An 18,660-nucleotide genomic window follows, 5' to 3' on the forward strand; every position below is an offset into this window, starting at 1 on the left:
TCTGTGATCTATTATCTGTCTTCTTTGGATAAACTGGTAACTAATTTAAACTGGTTACCACCTATGTATGAAGAGTGCATTTGACAGTTTGTAGTGAGATGAGTATGATCATTTCTGAGAAACAAAAAATTTTACTTACTCACTTTTCTTTGTGTGGCTAAATTGCTTCATGGCATTTGAAACAACCTAGGAAGAAAAGCTGATTTTTTTGTGGAGGCCATTAATACTCTGTAACACAACCCGCCAGCACTCTCTGTGGCCATTAGTTTTTCATCTATGTTTCAGTTATAGAAAGGAAAAGAATGATCACAATAATAATCTTGTCCCAGAAAGTTATAGTCTTTGGGAAAGTATCATTCTATTACAGGGTTGTCTAACTTTTAGACCTGTTTACATGACAGAAAGGTAACTCTTAAACCAGCTGTTAAATTCACCTTGTATTGTTGTAGTTAGCAGTATCAATAAAAATACCTTATAAAGTTGATAATTGAATCAGAATATATCTGGAACAACCATATATTTTTACTGAACTAAACCCTGAACAATTGGTTCCTATGTGAATACATTATTTCTATAATCTTTGAAGAAAGGCATGATCCTTCTATTTTAACTGGTATATCTGAAGAAAGCCAAAAGAATCCTTTGAGGTTTTGTGCAAATATATGTTTGTTTGTATGTATTTACATATACACTAATTAGGAAGAACATCAAGCATATGGCTTTGCCTGGAGAACTGTTCTTTCTGAGTCTCATACTTGCACCTGTAATAGGCAATATGCTGGTAGGCTTTCAGCTTTGGGTATATTGAAAGTTGGAATTGCATTCGACATGATTCAACAACTTCATGTAGAGGTTTTAAACCTTTTCTCTTCCCCTATGTTTTGGGTGAAGTAGATTTAATCTTTCTGTATCTCAGGCTTTCTTGATGGTTATCTAGGGAAATTAAGTCTTGTTTGTTTGGATTTTTTCCCAGTCTATTATTGGACATAGGATTTTGTCTAAACACTTTGTTGCATAGAACTGCGCTAAGTTATTGATCAATATGCTGTAACACCAGGTTTCATTATTATGCTAATGTGTTCCAGACATATATGGAAGTGGCTCTTAACACTGTTTTAAGAGGTGCAGCTGTAAGAAATTTTTTAGCTGATAGCAAGCTATGAAGAAGTCAAATCAAAAACATGAGTTACTTTAAAAAAAAAAAATTATAAACTTCAGCACACAAACAAATGTATTTATTATGCTTTATGTTTGGTTGGGCTAATGTTTAAGAAAAATGTGTTTTCCTTAACAAAGTATCTTTTTAGATTGGTATTTAGAGTAGTGCCCAGTTATTCTTGATACGGAATTAAAAGGTAAATTTTGAAGGAATGTTCAAAGCAAGACCAACTTTGAATGTGCTAAAAAGCCCTATTCACTTTATGCCTTGTTAAATGGCTTGTTTAAAGAATAATTTTGAACTGATTTCTCACTTTGTATTATGTGAAGCAGTGGTTTGACGAAGTTATATTTAGCATTTTTATAAAGCGTATATCCATAAAATGCAAGGAAAATTGAAAAGTTTTAAACTTTCTATGTAGGCTTTTCATTGTCTCTATTAGTCACAGTAATAAAAAGTAACAACTCTAACTCTTTATTTTGGAATGAAATGTGGGTAGCCAACTCATCTTCTTCTTTGTGAGATATCCTGTTTGCAGTAATAATTGCTTCCTTTTTAAAGTCTTGTTTTCTCTGCTATCTGATTTGGTTAATGTCAGAGTTGTGGCTCTGATATGGAACCTAGATAACACAGATAGCCTCTCCTTTGATGATTGCAAAATAGATCAGCTAAGTGGACTCATATTTCTATTACAACTTTATTTTTATTTAAACCCATTTATTAAAAGGCAAATGCTAGTTGTAGACCTGTCAGTCCAATAACTATTTACAGACCTGCATTTTATGTGCCCGTAGCTATTATCCAATCCTAAATACAAAGACAAACACTAGTTGCATTTTCTTATCTGATTTCAGCAAAAGCATCAGAATCTTTTACAATCTATTTTCTGCAATTATTATAGTATTTCTTTGTTCATTTTCTAAGTATTTCTTCTATGTTCAATCAATTTTTAGAAGATTATGAAAAGTGGAGGTTAGAATAAGGTACCTGACACACTTCTGTTATATTTTCTATGTTCTCAAAGTCCAAATTTTAATTTAGATTTTTCTCCCTTGGAAGTGGGAGCTTATCTTCTATTTTAACTCAAGTATCCTTTTCTTAAAAAATGCTTTTCATTTTCCTGCTAGAAGTTTTTCTACAGTATTTCATATGTAGTAACCAATATAGAATTAATAATTTACCTTCTATGAGACTGAAAATTGTATGTTTTTATTTCTGTTTCTATATAATATAAATTGTACTTATGTAATAGATACATTACTTTAAATCTTTTATTTCACTGCATTTGAAAAGATCATTATAGGGTCACATTTCTGGTTTGATGGGATAAAAAGCACCTCAAGTGCCACAACCATTTTTCTTAGATCTGTATTTTCCAGAATTTTAGATATGTAAATGTAAAATATTTTCCATTACAACCTGGTTTTCTTTTCTTCTAATTTGTATGTAATTTGATTGTCTGTTTTGTTTCTTTTTTACCTACCCAAACCCCAAGGGCATTTCAGAGAAATTCAGAGTTTAATTTCTCACCACAGGGGCCAAAAAGAAAGACTTTATTCATACCTATTTCCTCACTGCAGAGGATTCAGGCTCTGCCTTGAAGCACCATATGCTCCAGACCTCTGAGTGTGAAGATAGGCATACCCAGTGTTGGAGGAGAGACACCTTTACTCCAGCACCCTCTCTTCCCTCTCTTGCTCTTTCCAGTATACTCTCCTTATATGTTCTCTTTTAAAGTGAACATGGGCCTGTGAGAAAAGTAAGCTGTTTCTGACTCAGTGAAAGTTTTCTGGAAGAAAATAAAATCCATGGAGTTTTCTGTTTGCTTGGTTTTTTTAGGTATCGCAGATAATTTAGCTGATGAATTGGTTGGTTTCCTTCTATTTGTTGCCATTACTCTGTTTTAAAAGGCTGATTTTTTTCATATTAAGAAACATATAGATTCTGAAATATATGCATATAGTTGGTCCTCTTTTACATGTCCTGCTACTTCAAATTTATCTCTATACCAGAACAGAAATAAAGAGTGTGGTGACAATGTCACAAGCCTTTTGCTCATGGATGAATTCCAAAGTGATACAGATATTTAGTATAAGCTGAAGCTGTTCTGGAAGTTCCTGGCACCTACAATGGTGAGAAGCAAAATATGGCATCTCTCCTTTCCATATTGTGCTATTTTCACACATTAAGGCAAAGTTACAAAAGATGGTCCAACTCATCTAAGAGCTTGTTGTCACTCACAGAAGCAAACCCATCTCTTGTGTTCCTCTGACTTTGGCTGTGTGATCCTTCTCTTTTTTCCATTGGCTCTGGAACTCATCAGGCATACTACTTTGAGGATATGCTTCTCTTTGCTAACCGAATTGACTCAGGTTTATTTTTAAAGCAATAGTTCTTCATCACGATGGTTAAATAAATTCAGAGAGAAGGGTGCAAATGACTAGAACCAGTGTGAAGTCGGTGTTAAAACTCTGGGAAAATTGGAAGGAGCAAGTTCCTCTCCTTTGGTGCTTTGAAAGCTCCAAGATCTGCTAAAATGTACCATAGATCTTCACCCAGCTTTAGGTTGAGGACAGTAAACTATATTGTCACAATGTTCCAGATCTCAAGGTTAAAAATATGTACTCCTTGCTTAATTTTTTTCTTTTTTAATTCTAGTTACTTTGAGGACCTAGAATACTTTCAAATTCTCTAAAGGTTGTTTTCTTGATATGTTTTGTTCTTAACAGTTTTTCTCTCTGAAGACAGAAAATCCACATCCTACAGATTTTTAAAGACTATTTTTATGATACTGCAATATCTGGTTCTTCTTATCATTTGAAGTTATTCTTGATAGTTTTATGTCTTAAAAAAAATTGAATGCTTTATAAAAGATAATTACTTATAAAATCTGTTCAATTTCTGATGATAGAAAAAAAGTGGAGAGTTGTATAATAAAAGTTTTACACTGATAACAGATGATGTCAGGTTTTAGAAACATGTTTTGTACAGAATATAATGATCATACCAGAACCTGATGAGCACTTTATTGTTTAGTTCAAAGCAGCTGTTCAATTAACAATGTTCAGCCTTGACCTATGATCATTATTTTAAAATAATAGATTGCATGAGCAGTTTCGCATTTTGACAGGGAAAAATTATCATTTGACAAAAAGGAAATTAGTTCATAAATCATATGTCAATTTGTTAATGACTTATTTAACAAAGCATATTTTTATTACTATTTTCAATGAGAGTAAAACTTGAATCTAGTTGGCCACTTCTGTTCAATCAAGCTTGCTTTGTTTTATAGACTATTAAATTCTGTTTATTTATTTGAAAACAATGGAAAAGACATAGGAAAATTGTAGGAGTTACTCCTATTAATATTTTAATTGGAATACACTTAAGGAATCCTTTAAATTTCTAACTTTCTTCCTGATTCAATGGCTAAGTAACTGTTTCTTTAGAAAGAAATTTGAAAGACCAAAGATAAGATGAATTTTACCAGGGTGTTGCAGTCCAATCTTGCAATACTCTCAACTGTAATTCAACACCTTTATTAACTTCTCAACATGTACACATGAGTGCACACAAGCGCATCCAAAAACATAAACCCTAAAGAGAATTGAACTTAATTGTCTATTACTTAGAAGATAAGTGGTATCCTTTTCTAACAAACTCCTGAGATTTAAAAGATGTTTGTTCTGAATTGGTGTGTAAGAAAAAACATTAGAGGTTGTGCTGGGTTGACTTTGGCTGGCTGTCAGATGCCCATCAGCCACTCTATCACTCCCCCTCAAAAGCAGGGCAGCAAGAGAAAATAAGATGAAAAAATTCCTGGGTCAAGACAAGATCTTACCTTTATGCCAGAACCCAATGTACACATGAAATTTACATATTACAGAGCCTCAGTCTAATTCACTGCCTAAAAACTGATTGATTTCTTGAATTATGGGATTTTCATATCCCATGAATTTCTTTAACAATTCTATCAGCGATATATTGCTGAACTCTGAATTTACTTATTATTTACATCCCTTTCTGCATGCTTTTAAGCCTTTTGATTAATTGAACAACTAGTTCAACAAGGTAATTAAATTTCATCTAACCAGTTTTAGTTTGACAGTTTTTCAGTTTAATTAATAAGTGTGCGTATATAACAAGAGAGTGATTGATCATTATCATGGGTGATTGTGATCCAAATCATCAGAATTCCTTTGGAGTTTATTTGATCCTCACTTGGATTGAGGACTTTTTGGCCCTTGTGATTCTTTGAACTTGCTATTGGGATATAGTCTTTTCTGTTCAAAGCTCAAAAGGGCATGGTTGCGTAGGTGGGTGCATAAAACATGGATGTGAGAAAAGGCCAATGCATGGAAGAGGTAATGGGATATTAGTTTTACTCTGGCAGTTGAAGAAGTCATCAGAAAGATATTATCATGGAAATATTGTTGATGCTATCCATCAGATTCAATACACAATTCTCAAATCTTCAGAAACTCTAATTCATATGTAAGATGTAAACAGTATTATTTTGCTTTAAGAAATACTAATATTTGTGTCCTCAAAACACTAGCCTCTTTTAGTTTGAAACCATTAACCTTTGTTCTATCACCACAGGCCCTACTGAGAGCATGTTCTTGTCCTTCTTAAAAGCCTCCCTTAAGTACTGAAAGATCACAATAAGGTGTTCCTGGAAACTCTGACTGAGAGGAGGAAAAAAACCCCAAATCTTTGTTAATAATATTAAAATATTATCTTTTTTTAAAAATGTGAAACTTCTTTTAATTCTAGAAAAGCATTTCTTTTCTATCTGGAAAAGGAAAAAAAAATTAAAAATAACTCAGAAAACCCACCCCAGACATATACTATAAAATAAGGAAAGTAGGATGCCTTTGTGTGCAAGTAGAATGATAGAATCGTTGTGTTCCCTTGGGTCCTGTCACTGGTGATCACAGAGAGAGACTGGTGTCTGCCCCTCCTCTTCCTCTCATGAGGAAGTTGTAGACTGTGATGAGGCCTCCCCTCAGTCTTCTCTTCTCCAGGTTGAACAGACCAAGTGACCTCAGTCTCTCCCCATATGGCTTCTCTTAAATGCCCTTCAGCATCTTTGCTTCCCTCCTTTAGATGCTCTCTCTAATAGCTTTATATCCTTCTTCTATTGTGGTCCCCAAAACTGCACATGGTACTCAAGCTGAGGCCACGCCAGTGCAGAATAATGTGGGACAATCTATTCCCTCAGCTGGCAATTAATGCAGTATGTGATGCACTTTGTACATCTACTTGATGTAGAAATACTCTTGCATAATTTATATCATAAATAAATAGTGATAGTACTAACAAAGATTTGGGGTTTTTTCCCTACCCTCAGCCAGAGTTTCCAGGAACACCTTATTGTGATCTTTCAGTACTTAAGGGAGGCTTTTAAGAAAGATGGGAACATACTCACAGTAGGGCCTGTGGTAATAGGACAAAGGCTAATGGTTTCAAGCTAAAAGAGGCTAGATTCAGACTAGATGTTATGAAGAATTTTTTTACGCTGAGGGTGGTGAAACAGTGGGCCAGATTGCCCAGAGAAGTGGTAGATGTCCCAGAAAATATTCAGGGTAAAGTTGGTTGGGGCTATGTGCAGCATCCTCTATTTGAATATGTCCCTGCTTATCACAAAGGACTTGGGCTAGATGACCCTTGAAGGTGCCATACAACCCAAAGGTTTCTATGCTCCTATGACTTTATTTATCATAAGGACGGTGAAAAATAACTCTCTACAGAGATTACAGCTTTTAAAACAAGCCTGAATCCTGGTATCCAATTCTTTGTACCTGTTCAATCACTGGAAAAACAACACTTTCTGACTTTGGTATGTGCCATCAGACTAAGCATGTTAGAATTCCAAGGTTCTCTCTTCTGTGGTATTTGTGATCACCTAGGTCTGTTACTTAGATCAGGTGACAGAGGCTATTACCACCCAGAATAATTTGAATCTGATATAGTGTATCTCTTGAGCGTTTAAGGACTGGATCTGACTGCCCAGAAGGCTGAGACACCTCCTTTCTTGCAGATTTTCAAGACCTAACTGTATAAAGCCCAAACTAACTGTTTTGACCTCAGACCTGCCCCTGCTTTGTTTGATATCCTCTTATCTAGTGATGTGAAATGAATATTTTTTTATATCCAAGCAATCTTTTTACAGTAAGTTTCACATATATTTTTCATATTTTCCATATTAAAACTTTTCTATTTATTTATTTGGGATGATTAATGTAATTTTGATAACATGCAAGGGAAAAAACAGAACAGGAGTGAAAAAAAATCTCCTTTCTTTTGTGCCATTCATGCTACTTTCCAGTGGATATGGAGACAGTAAAAACATGCTAAAATCATTAGACCTGCATCTCAAGCACTAGGCTGTGGAATTTGATATAGAAATCCAATAGCATGAGATGTACTTCAAGCTAAATGATCTGTATGCATTTGTGTATGGAATATGGATTTCTGAGAAGGAGGAGAAGCATAGGTAAATATGTTCTGGACCACTTTAAAGGTTTTGTTCAAAAGCAAAGAAATTTGCAGTTAACAGTTGTAGGTGACTTTACTGTTAAAAATAATTTATTTGGTTACTCTTTCATATACTTAAAAGCATTGTTGATATTTAAATAATGTATTTAATGATATAGAAGATATTTTGTTTCATCATTTTTGGTAGTGAAATACGTAACTTAGTTTTTAAAAGAATATTACCTTGCTTTTCTTAGCTTTTCTCTTGACTGCCATTTACAGATGACTGCTATTGTTCCTTAAATAGTTTTCAGAGCTTTTGAAAGTTTCTACTGGTAGATGCTCAGTTTGCTGTCTAGAGATCAGAGATGCTGTTGTGGTTTCACCCCAGCTGGCAGCTGAGCCACTCCCTCACTCCCCCACCAGTGGGAAGAGGAAGATAAATGGAAGAGTAATAGTGATAAAACTCATAGACTGAGACAAAGACCTTTTATTAGGGAAATCCAAAGCCACACACACAAGCAAAGCAAAACAAGGAATTCATTCACCCTCAGGCAGGCAGGCAGGCATTCAGCCACCTCCAGGTGAGCGGGCCCCCATGAGGAGTAATGGTGACTTGGGAAGACAAATGCCATCATTCCAAACATTTCTCCTTCCTTCTTCTTCCCTAGCTTCATATGATGAGCAAGGCACCACATGGTATGGGATATCCCTCGGGTCTGGTGGTCAGCTATCCCAGCTGCGTTTGCCCCCAGCCCGCTCCCAGCATGGCAGTGCGGGAAGCAGCAAAGGCACTGCACAGCAGGAACAGAAACGTCCCTGTAGTATCACACTGTTTTCAGCACAAATACAAAACATAGCCCATGTTAATCAGTGTGAAGAGAATTAACTCTGCCCCAGTCAAAATCAGCACAGATGCTTACATGTCTGTTGAATTATTATGGAAGTGAAACAGAAAAAAAAAAATATCACACAACAGAGTGAAAGAGAAAGAGATGCTAGATTTTGCATTCCCATGAAAGAGGGCAACCAAAAAAATTAACAACCAAAATATGGGATGTCAAATTTGATTCATTCAACATTTAAAATTCATACTTTATTAAGTAATAATATATTTCCTTTAATATCTTTATATTAAAAATAGGAAAATGCCATGGCATGCAGAAATAAGGGGATATGGTCCTCAGAACCAAATACTTGATGAGTATTAGATGAAGAAAAATTGCATCTAGAAAAAAATACTGAAGAATGTTGCTATTTTAGTTGAGTAGATGCTGGACACAGCAAATGCAGTGGCAAATTGGGTGAGAAGATCATGCTTTTATCTTAGAGAATGCAAATAAGCAAACCCTTCTGTTGATGGCTTTTTTTTTTTTTTTAATAATAATTAGAGCTAGTGGGAAAATGTTAAACAAGTATCTGGCAGGCAAAAGATCTCACTAAATCTGAAATTGAATCAGCATAGCATCAGGCTAGTCAGATGTTAAATCTAATCATCTGCTACTTAGAAAATTAATAGAAGTTTATATGAATACAAAATCACACAGACAGGACTCCAGCAGCTAATAATGGATTCATCAGTATGTGGTCCAACAAAACCAAGCCCCAACAGTACCTAACTAAATTCAAGATGTATTTATTTGCTAAGTATTGACTGGTACTGTCTGCATAAATAACAGATAGCAAGTTATTGGTCATACCAGCAAATAATATTACTGGTAGAAGGATTATAGCTAGCTTAATGGGAAAAATCCACTGGTGATGAAGCTTCATTTGTATATGTACCATGGATTTTAGAACAATATTTTCTGAAGATTATCAACTTAAATATGTATCATTAAGACCAAAATTTCTTAGTGGAAGGAAAAGTTACATTCATGTAAAGGAAAAAAAATTAGGAATATTTTATCTGTTATTTGAGAATATTAGATATTTCAGTTTCCTGTAAACTGCTAAATATGGAATAAAATTTCTGTTGTCTTCAGAAAGTTTTTCTCAATGAAGTTATACAACAGTGTGTTTTACCTACTTATATACTTAAAACTTTGCTTATTGTGCATGTTCTTTTTCAGAATCTATCTTCTCCTTTTTACAAGAAAAAACAGTTATTTGGAAATCAAACTAACAGTGAGAATGTATAGGCTTTGACACTCTTTTTAATTTTACAAACAAAGTTACAATAACTTGTGATGTTAACATGCTTTGTTTCTGCATCATTTTACATAAATTAGGGACAAAAATTTCTTGCACCTTTCAGATTAGACTAAAACTCTTCCTGCTGTAAAATTTGTGTGACCTCATCAAAAATTTATTGAGATTAAGTGAGACTGCTATTCCCTTAAAACATTTTTTGGTGAATTTCTTTGGATACTATCCAATCTAAGAGGATATATTCCTGAGGAACTGTATTTTCTTTGGAAATAATTAACACACTGTGAACCTGAAAAGAAAAAAACCAATACAAAAAGCTGTTAAAATACATGTAAAAAAATTACCTATTTTAAAGCATAATCAATGTCAAACAGCAAATATCTGACACACAAGCAAAGAGGAAATATAGTCATCTTATTTGTCACATCACAGTGTCAAGTAAACAATTTATCTAGGAGCACTTTTCTATGACTAATCAAGATTTCTTTCCATAATTTCAACTTTGCAATTATGAAATGATTGCTCTATTTAGATTCTGAAGCTGGGAGCTGGTCTTCCTTGAGAGCTGATGAGTTTAAAGTTCAGCATGCAGCGATATATGATTTAAGTTTTATCACAAGGACAACAGTAAAAGCAGAAAACAAATGATCAAACTGCAGAATTCCAGTCAGAACTCTAAAGTCTTGGAAACCACAAGTCTGAGATGATTTGTCATTTTAAAATTAAGTCATATGTGATTGAGAAAAGATGGTGGGAGAGATTAAAATAGAGAGATTATAATTACACCTGGAGTAGTAGTGTTTTAAAATATACTTAGAAAATGAAAACAGAACAATTCAATTGTTTAATATAGATACCTTCTTTTTTTGAATCTATAGCATGTAACAGAATATAGTATAGGAGGAAGAGACACAGGGACACATTCTTGTAAATGGCATGTTTGAAATGACATGTCATTTTCAATCCTTTACAATGCCAAAAAATATTACTACAAATTTGCATATATGTTCAAACATTATCTTTATTGCCCAGAATTTATTTATTGTATTTTAATTAATATTGAAAGAATATTTAGAAATTCCAGTGTACATAAGACAATGGGTTTTATTTGAGACTCCATTTGCCTTTTTCCATTACTGAAAAAATAAATGAGGATGGCATCAGAAGACACATATGACACAGAATTTTTCAAAACTAGTCTCTCACCTGTAAAGACATCCTTTAGCAACTTTGTTTGTACATCAAGAAATGTATGCACTCGCACCCCAAGTATTTAAAGACAGCTGAGGACTCAAAGAAAATCTGTCTTATTTTACCAAGAAGTCAACAAATAAAACCAACAAATAAAAATACAGCAGTGGATATAACAGCTATTGTTACTAGTCTGCCTACAATATTACTAACACTCATACTCAAAGCAACTAATTATTAAAAAATGTACAGTTAAAGTTGTACAGAATTTTACTAGAATCTACCTCCTTTTTTTTTCTGGTGGTGGTCTGTGGTGCTTTTTATGTCCATTTGGATCCTAAGCCACTTTGGTTTTCCTTGGGAGGATAAAGATGGCACCATGGGGTAGTTATGGCAAACAACCAGCAAAATTCTTTTTCACAGAGTATGATGGTGATGATTTTCTTCACCTCAGTCTTGGGTCTACATGGAGTAATTTAATCACATATGTCATATGTCCTTTTCTTTGGTTCCAAGGGAGTGGTTGTTTCTGTTCTCCATGCTTATACTCTGAGATGATTGCAAAAACATTGCCAGATTCACATTACTGAAACTATATAATAGCACTGTAGTTTTGCATGCAAGTAATATATAAATTCTGAATACATATTGTGTCTCAAATGAATCTTTAATTTCATTATCTTTACTAGCGGAGTTTTAGAATTTCTATATGCAAAAAATTTTTCAGGATAAGCATCTGGTCTTTCTCAAATAGAAAAGTTGAATAAAAATACCTCTTAACCTTTTCCTACTCTCCCAGAAACATCTGTAGCCTTGCACTACATACATAATGTGTCCATTTCCTGTGGGTGTTAGGTGCCTGGCAAGCTTTTAGACACACCAGGAAGAAAAAAATAGTAAATAAATTCATTCATGTGCAGTGTATTCATTTAAAAATCTGTATCACTGTTCTGTGTTTGATAACACTCTGTAGCTAAACTGCAACATCAAAATCAAATACTCAAGTAGAATGTCACAATATAAAATTTGGGTTTTTAAGAGTTGAAACAGAAAAAATATATTTTCTTAAATCTCTGTGGACATTGTCTCTTAGTTCCCATGGTTTCCCATGGCTACCTGGTATCAGCACTAATGGGATCTCTTAATGAGGTCAGGGAACACTTCCAAAATCTAAAAGGGAAAGAAGAAAAGGAACAGAGAATCCCACCAAAAAAAGAAAAAAAAAAAAAAAAAAAGAAGAGAAAGCAAGAGAAAGCACATCTGCCATATTTTTTTTTTTCTGCCAAAGTAGACTATAAAGGAATAATTGAAGAGCCTACCAAAAGATGTAGGCATGTCCTGCCTGGCCTCCATCTCTCCAGAAGCACATGGATATCACAGTGGTACAATGTCATACCTACCAACTCTGTGCTGATATTTCAAATATCCCACAGTATCTAAAACAGCAATAGAGAGTCACCTGAATAACTCTATTAGGTATTTTAAATTTGAAAAAAGTTGTTACAAATGGAATGAGATATGCAAATGCAATGTTAGATGGAAAATTGTTGTAGATAAAAAAAACTTCAGCTACTAGAGGAAATTTAAATTTTAAATGTGTTTAATATGCATATGATATCTGCTTAACGAGATGACTGCTTATTTTGCATAATTTTTCCACCTAAAGTTTCACTTTTACCAGAGTACTGAGCTAGAAATTTAGTTGTCTAACATTTAGTTGGACATTGAGACTGATCTGAATAAGTGACAATCAGATCTATGCACATACATTAACTTACAGGTATTTTGCTGCTTACCTGCCGTCTCTCTCCTGCAGTTATGATGTGCTTGCTATGTGTCATTTTAAAAGGCAATGAAAACTATTCTAGCAAACACTTATGACAGTTTGTAGAGTTTAACATACAAATGAGACTTAAGCTCTGAGGTCAATATCCTTTTGTACCTAATGAATAATACTCAAGTATTAGGTTATTTCAGTATGAATTACATTAGAGTTCTTTCTAAAAAATCTGTAGTATTTTATTAAGTGATATTTGCATGTTGAATTTTTACTTACTAAAATTTTTGATTAACTTTGCATCCACTAAACCAAAAATATCACCTTTGAATTTCTTAATATAAATTCAAGTGTAGCAACCAAATTAAAGTAACAGGCATATCCTTTTTGACTAAATGCAACATAATGATGGTTATAAAAGGCCCACTGCTGAAAGCTAAATGGTATCCAACAGCTCCTATAATGATCTGTTTTGCATCAGGAGCTGTAATGTTTACTATGCCAGTAACATATGTGTTCATTTTAAAAATCCTCTATCCATCTAAGCTGTGTCTATGTACCACTCATAAAATTCAATACTTTGAGATATCTGTGTATTTCTTTACAGCTGGTTGTATGTTTATACCCAGAATTCTTTTAAATCATTGAGTACATAAATAGATACCAGCTAAATGTACTGTGAGTTTTATTCTAATTATTGGTTTGGTTTCAAATTAGGCCATGTTATTTTATGCAAATTTTATGGATGGAAGCCTTCTCATATATTTGCACAGGACAACTGCTGACTCATTTCTCTGAATTTTAAAGTATTGATGCTAACCTATGAATTAAGTTATTTATTGGTTGATGATCAATCTATTAGAAAAAATGCACTGATATTGATTTATTTAAAAATTATGTATATGCCTGTTTGGGAGATATAAGCATTTTGTTTCCTTTTTTTATTAATAGAAAAAAAATATACTTTCCTAATGAAATAAAAAATGCATTTCCCAAATCATAAATATTCTCTACATAATTATCCATTTTTTCATGTTAACATAAGTTTTTTAGTCTTGTTTTAATGATATTATTCATAAAGGTACGAATGGAAAAAAAAAACCCAAAAAAACAGCTTTCTAAATACACCCTCTAAGTAAGGATGTGCTACATATAACTATGTGAATATATACCTCTTTAGGGGCCTTTGCTTCTTTTGTTCATGTTTTTAATTTTTATGGTTCTGTGATGTGAGTATTACTATCGTTTGGCTTTCATATCTGTCATCACTCTAACATGGCAAAAACTGGCTTTTGTATTAAGTTGGGTTTTAACTTTGTTTTGTTTTCCAAAGATTGCTTAAGAAAATATCAATATAATACCCATCAATTTGCAGTATCTGTTAAGGACACCAAGTACATAGAGATCAAAGAAAAATATAAAACTTTTTATGATCCCCACTGCACATAAGCTTCATGGTGAATTACTGGTACACTATATAGAATTCATCTAAAGGAATCTTAAAGCTAAAAATAAGTTAAACATTAAATAAATGCTAATATTGCAATTACAGCATTTTTTAGCAAATCATTTCCTGACCTTTTGAATTCTTGGTTTCTCATCACTCTATTTCCTTCCCTCGATGAGACTAGAAATGCTGATAATGGCAGGACATAACTTATCAGTTAATATGTGATTTCAGAAGACTGAGACTGAATTTCAGAATAAGCAGCAGTAAATGTATTAAAACGTCAGTAACTGCCATTGGTGTTTGTTCCTACATCAAGCAAAATCAAAAATATGTAATCTCTTCCAGCAAAATTATCAGGGTTTACATATTTCTGAAAGTGTGCTAAAGACCAGACTATGTAGCTGCACATGTATAGCTGTATTAAAAAAAACAAAACAAAACAAAAACCTAAACCAAACACAAAAACCCTCACAAACAAAAAATCACCAAGAATTTGTTCTAACAATGAAAAGGGAAAAACTAAATCTTGAACAACCCAGATTAACTCTGCCTTTTAACCCACGTTGAACAGTAGGTTGGACTATAGGGCCCCTACAGGTCCCTTTTGACCTACATTTTTCCGTTCTAAATTCAAAGTAAAATGTAAAATAAGGGCTTATCTAAAACACATGAAAATAATTTCAATCTCAATCATTAATATAATATATTAGCCCATCTGCTACACAATTCACCACACATGGCTAAGTGGGTTCCAAATGTATGTCTAGATTTCACTGGTGTGTGTGTACACAGCTAAATTTTTCAACTTGTTCTTTACACATTTTTGACAGTTAAATATTATGGGCTTTGTTGGTCTGATATGAACCCTGATGAGGTTATTCTCCTCAAACTGAGGAAGATAAGAGTTGTTATTTGTACATCAAATAAATATGTACAAGTGAGTATCAGCAGAGCTTCTCAGCAGTGCTGAGTACACAAAAATTTTTCTTTTATTTGTGTCTCAAGCACAGTGGTTTTAATAGAATGAAACAAAACCAAACATATAAATGACAAAAACACAACCTGTAATTCCTTTCAAGATAGCTTTTTGTATGGATTTACTATTTCACAATGATGCTACTCTTCGAGTTGAAATTTGAAATTTCTTCTCTGAGGCCAAAGTGAGCTGTTTAAATAATACCAAATTCCCTCATTAAAGTGAATCATGGTCACTTTCTTTCATCATATTACTGTGGAAAAATTCAGCTACTACAAATTTTAGCAGAAACCTGTGTAAGATATATAGTGCAATATATTTTTGAACATAAACCTCAAATTTTCTGGTGTATTGTGATTTCTTTGGTTGTTTATTTTTTCAGCTACTGATAATCTGAACTGGTTTTAAGTCCAGTTTCTACATCTTACTATCATCTATACTAAGTATAGTGTCCATCAAATATAATCAAATTTTCTATTAATTCCTCATTTACTATATAAAATAATTTTTTTCAAGTAGTGTAAACTGCATCCTTTTAAGACAGTTGTCCTTTCCATGATTAAATATTATTGGGAACAGCCATCTGTCACACATAGTTTTATTTTCCAAACAATTAACCATGAATTGTGCTTTTTTGTTTCTTAGGTTAACAGGATTTCATCTTCCTCCACCTGTGACAAGTACAAAATCTGTATTTTCACTGCGCTTGACAAGTGACTTTGCAGTTAGTGCTCATGGGTTTAAAGTTTACTATGAAGGTAAGACATTCTTAACAAAATAATCTGTTTTTTTTTTCTCTGATCTCTATACATAAAAAAACCCCTAAGCATACCACAAAAATATACAAAAATACACATATATAACCTTATCCAAGTTGCTATATTTGCTTTTCATGTAAACATTCACAGCTGCAGTCATATCTCAAACCAAAATATTTTAAACTCTACAATCTATAGTACCACCCAGACACAAATATTTTATGATCTCTAATAATGGAAAGTTTTTAATTCTGAAAAACTTAATTGTTATTGAACAACTGTTATTGTTCTGGTCCTTCTGACACATGCATATTCAAATTAATGTCAAGACATTACTAGTTAGTCTTGAATTTCGCTGGATAGTGGCATCTGCAAATTTTATGGATGGAAGCCTTCTCATATGTTTGCACAGGAGAAATGCTGACTCAGTTCTCTGAATTGACATAAATATATTTGTCTATATCCATTTTCACAACTGTCTGTAGTTTTCACACAGACATTGAAGTTAATGAGCTGGAACATGTATTCCTGAAGTCAAGAAGTTCATAGTATTGTATATGTGTGTATATGTGTATATATATGTTCCAGGAGGGATCTTGTTTATGATCAAGTTCAGTATGATAGTATTTGAAGAGTTGGTTTATATCATGCATTCATTTTTTAAACCCATTTCTTGGTACCCGGGACTATGAACTCTAACAAGTTTTTATAGGATATAAACAGAAACTGGTTTTTATTCTTTGCTATAGTGTTCGATGTTTTGGTTTTTTTTTTAAATTTTGGATTCCCCTTCCCTTCCTTTTTTTTAAGGACACTTGGTGTTAAGACACTTGATTTTTCTATTTCCATGAAGTGTCTCTGTCAGCAAAGCAGGAGCTATAGTAAACTGCCTGGAGAAGTTCTGAGGCCATAGCTGTACCCTACTTGGTTCTACCTGCAACAGAAAGTTATCTCTGAGAAAGTAACTAGCTGAGCAACACTTTGATAGCCAGGAAACTATCCAAAAATTGGTAATGCAATGAAGGGCTGCTGTGGAAATACAGTCCAGAATCACTCTATAGGAAAATGTCTTCAGCCATTGAAATCATTTACCTTTAGGTATGATGCATTAGAATTCTACTTAATGTAGAAATTCTCTCTTATATACCAAGATATGAAATGAAAAACATGAATTTTTAGGCCTTTCTTGTTCCTTGATTTATTAGAGAAAATAGCTGAAATTATTATGCAATATCTTTTTTCTTTTTCTTGGGGGGGATGCACATAAAAGAGAAATTCAGGCTATATGTAAGTGGTCTTGCCCAGATTACAGCTACTCTGCAGACTGTTAATTTTTCAAGCATATGGTAACTGTTCAGCAGCAGCATAATTAAAACTGTTATATTAAAATGCACTATGAAATTCCTATGGATTTTTAATTATGCAAAATATATGCTTCTCATGCATGAATTGAATTCATTATATATGATATCATCTGTCCTTATAAACAATCTACTGAAAGATTTTGCACTGCTAATGCTAACACAACATACTATGCATCTCAGTTATGATAGAGAATAATTAAGATTAAAATGGAAGATCAGGTATAGACTTCAGCTTGCACATATGTCTGACCCTTCACATAGTTCCTTTCTAGGTGAAAATAATTTGCTGAGTCATAGAACTCGAGCACCTAGGTCAGTATAAAATCTGGGGAAATCTTGCCTTCAACTACAGAAATCAGCATTTTAGAACAAAGCATAAACTTTTGATCTCAAACTTGATACTAATTTCTTTTTGAAACTGATGTTTTATTTTGTGAAATTAGGAATTTTCAAAAAAATTAGGCTGGATACCAGAGTTTTAGTTTAATGGAATCTCCCTTACCACAGCCAGATCTGCAGTTTTAAGACCTGAATCAAGCTAACTTCATTCAGTCAGAGAATTTTTATTTCAATATGTTTTTTCCTGACTTCATGTGAAGCTATCCTCTTTACACCCAGGTAGCAAAGAAATGAAAACTCATTACATTACATTACATTCATTTAATGCCTCTTTCCTTGATATGAGAGAATAGATGTATTTAAATGATAATCACATCAGGGAAATTTCCATTTCTGTTCTTGTACTCTTTGTGAGCATGTATAACCCTGCAATCAACATTTTAAGATCTGGTTCTACCTAGTATCCAGTTTTCAAAAATTTTGATTGCCCAGTAGCTCCTTTTTAGCTTCTTGATGAAACATCTGCATACTTAGTACCCTTAAATATCAGGCCTCATAATTTAAAGCTTCATTATGGATATGCAATTTGAAATTTAAGATAGAAATGACTAGCAACCTGTCATTGCAATAAAGCAAAATGATAGAGGTGGCTTGAGAGGATAGGGTGAGAAGTAGTGACATATATCTGAAGGGATTAGATCCAGTTGTAATTTGAAAAAGGAAGGAATGTACCTTTCAAAGGGAGAGATAATTTTAAACATTTTCTTTTGCAATACTTTGAAATAGATTACATAGGTAGATGGTTACGTGGAATCCATTACTGTTCACTATTTAGAAAAAATAAAATAAAATAAACAAAGCCCTCAAATATCTATTTTAGTGACTTCTCATCCTCTTGACAAATTTGCAGTTGAGCTGAAAGTTGGCAAGAAACTCCAGAGTACCTGACAGAATCTGTGGTAAATATGAATCTATAGTGGACTTTCTTGCTCATAACATGTAGGAACTTATTCAT

The 18,660-nt window shown here is 33.3% G+C and overlaps 1 protein-coding gene across 3 annotated transcripts in view; it reads left to right on the plus strand.

Annotated features, from left to right (window-relative positions):
- Positions 1-18,660, plus strand: part of CSMD3 (CUB and Sushi multiple domains 3) — a gene marked incomplete at both ends in the record, with an annotated part of 576,542 nt that overhangs the window by 90,363 nt on the left and 467,519 nt on the right. For all 3 annotated transcript variants that reach the window (XM_084217912.1, XM_084217913.1, XM_084217914.1), the window contains one exon: positions 15,830-15,942. In XM_084217912.1, the coding sequence (XP_084074038.1) occupies positions 15,830-15,942 (113 nt within the window). The remainder of the gene's footprint in view (positions 1-15,829; positions 15,943-18,660) is intronic.

Source organism: Fringilla coelebs (genome assembly GCF_963513975.1).
Source record: "Fringilla coelebs genome assembly, chromosome: 1".
NCBI classification, from domain to species: domain Eukaryota; kingdom Metazoa; phylum Chordata; class Aves; order Passeriformes; family Fringillidae; genus Fringilla; species Fringilla coelebs.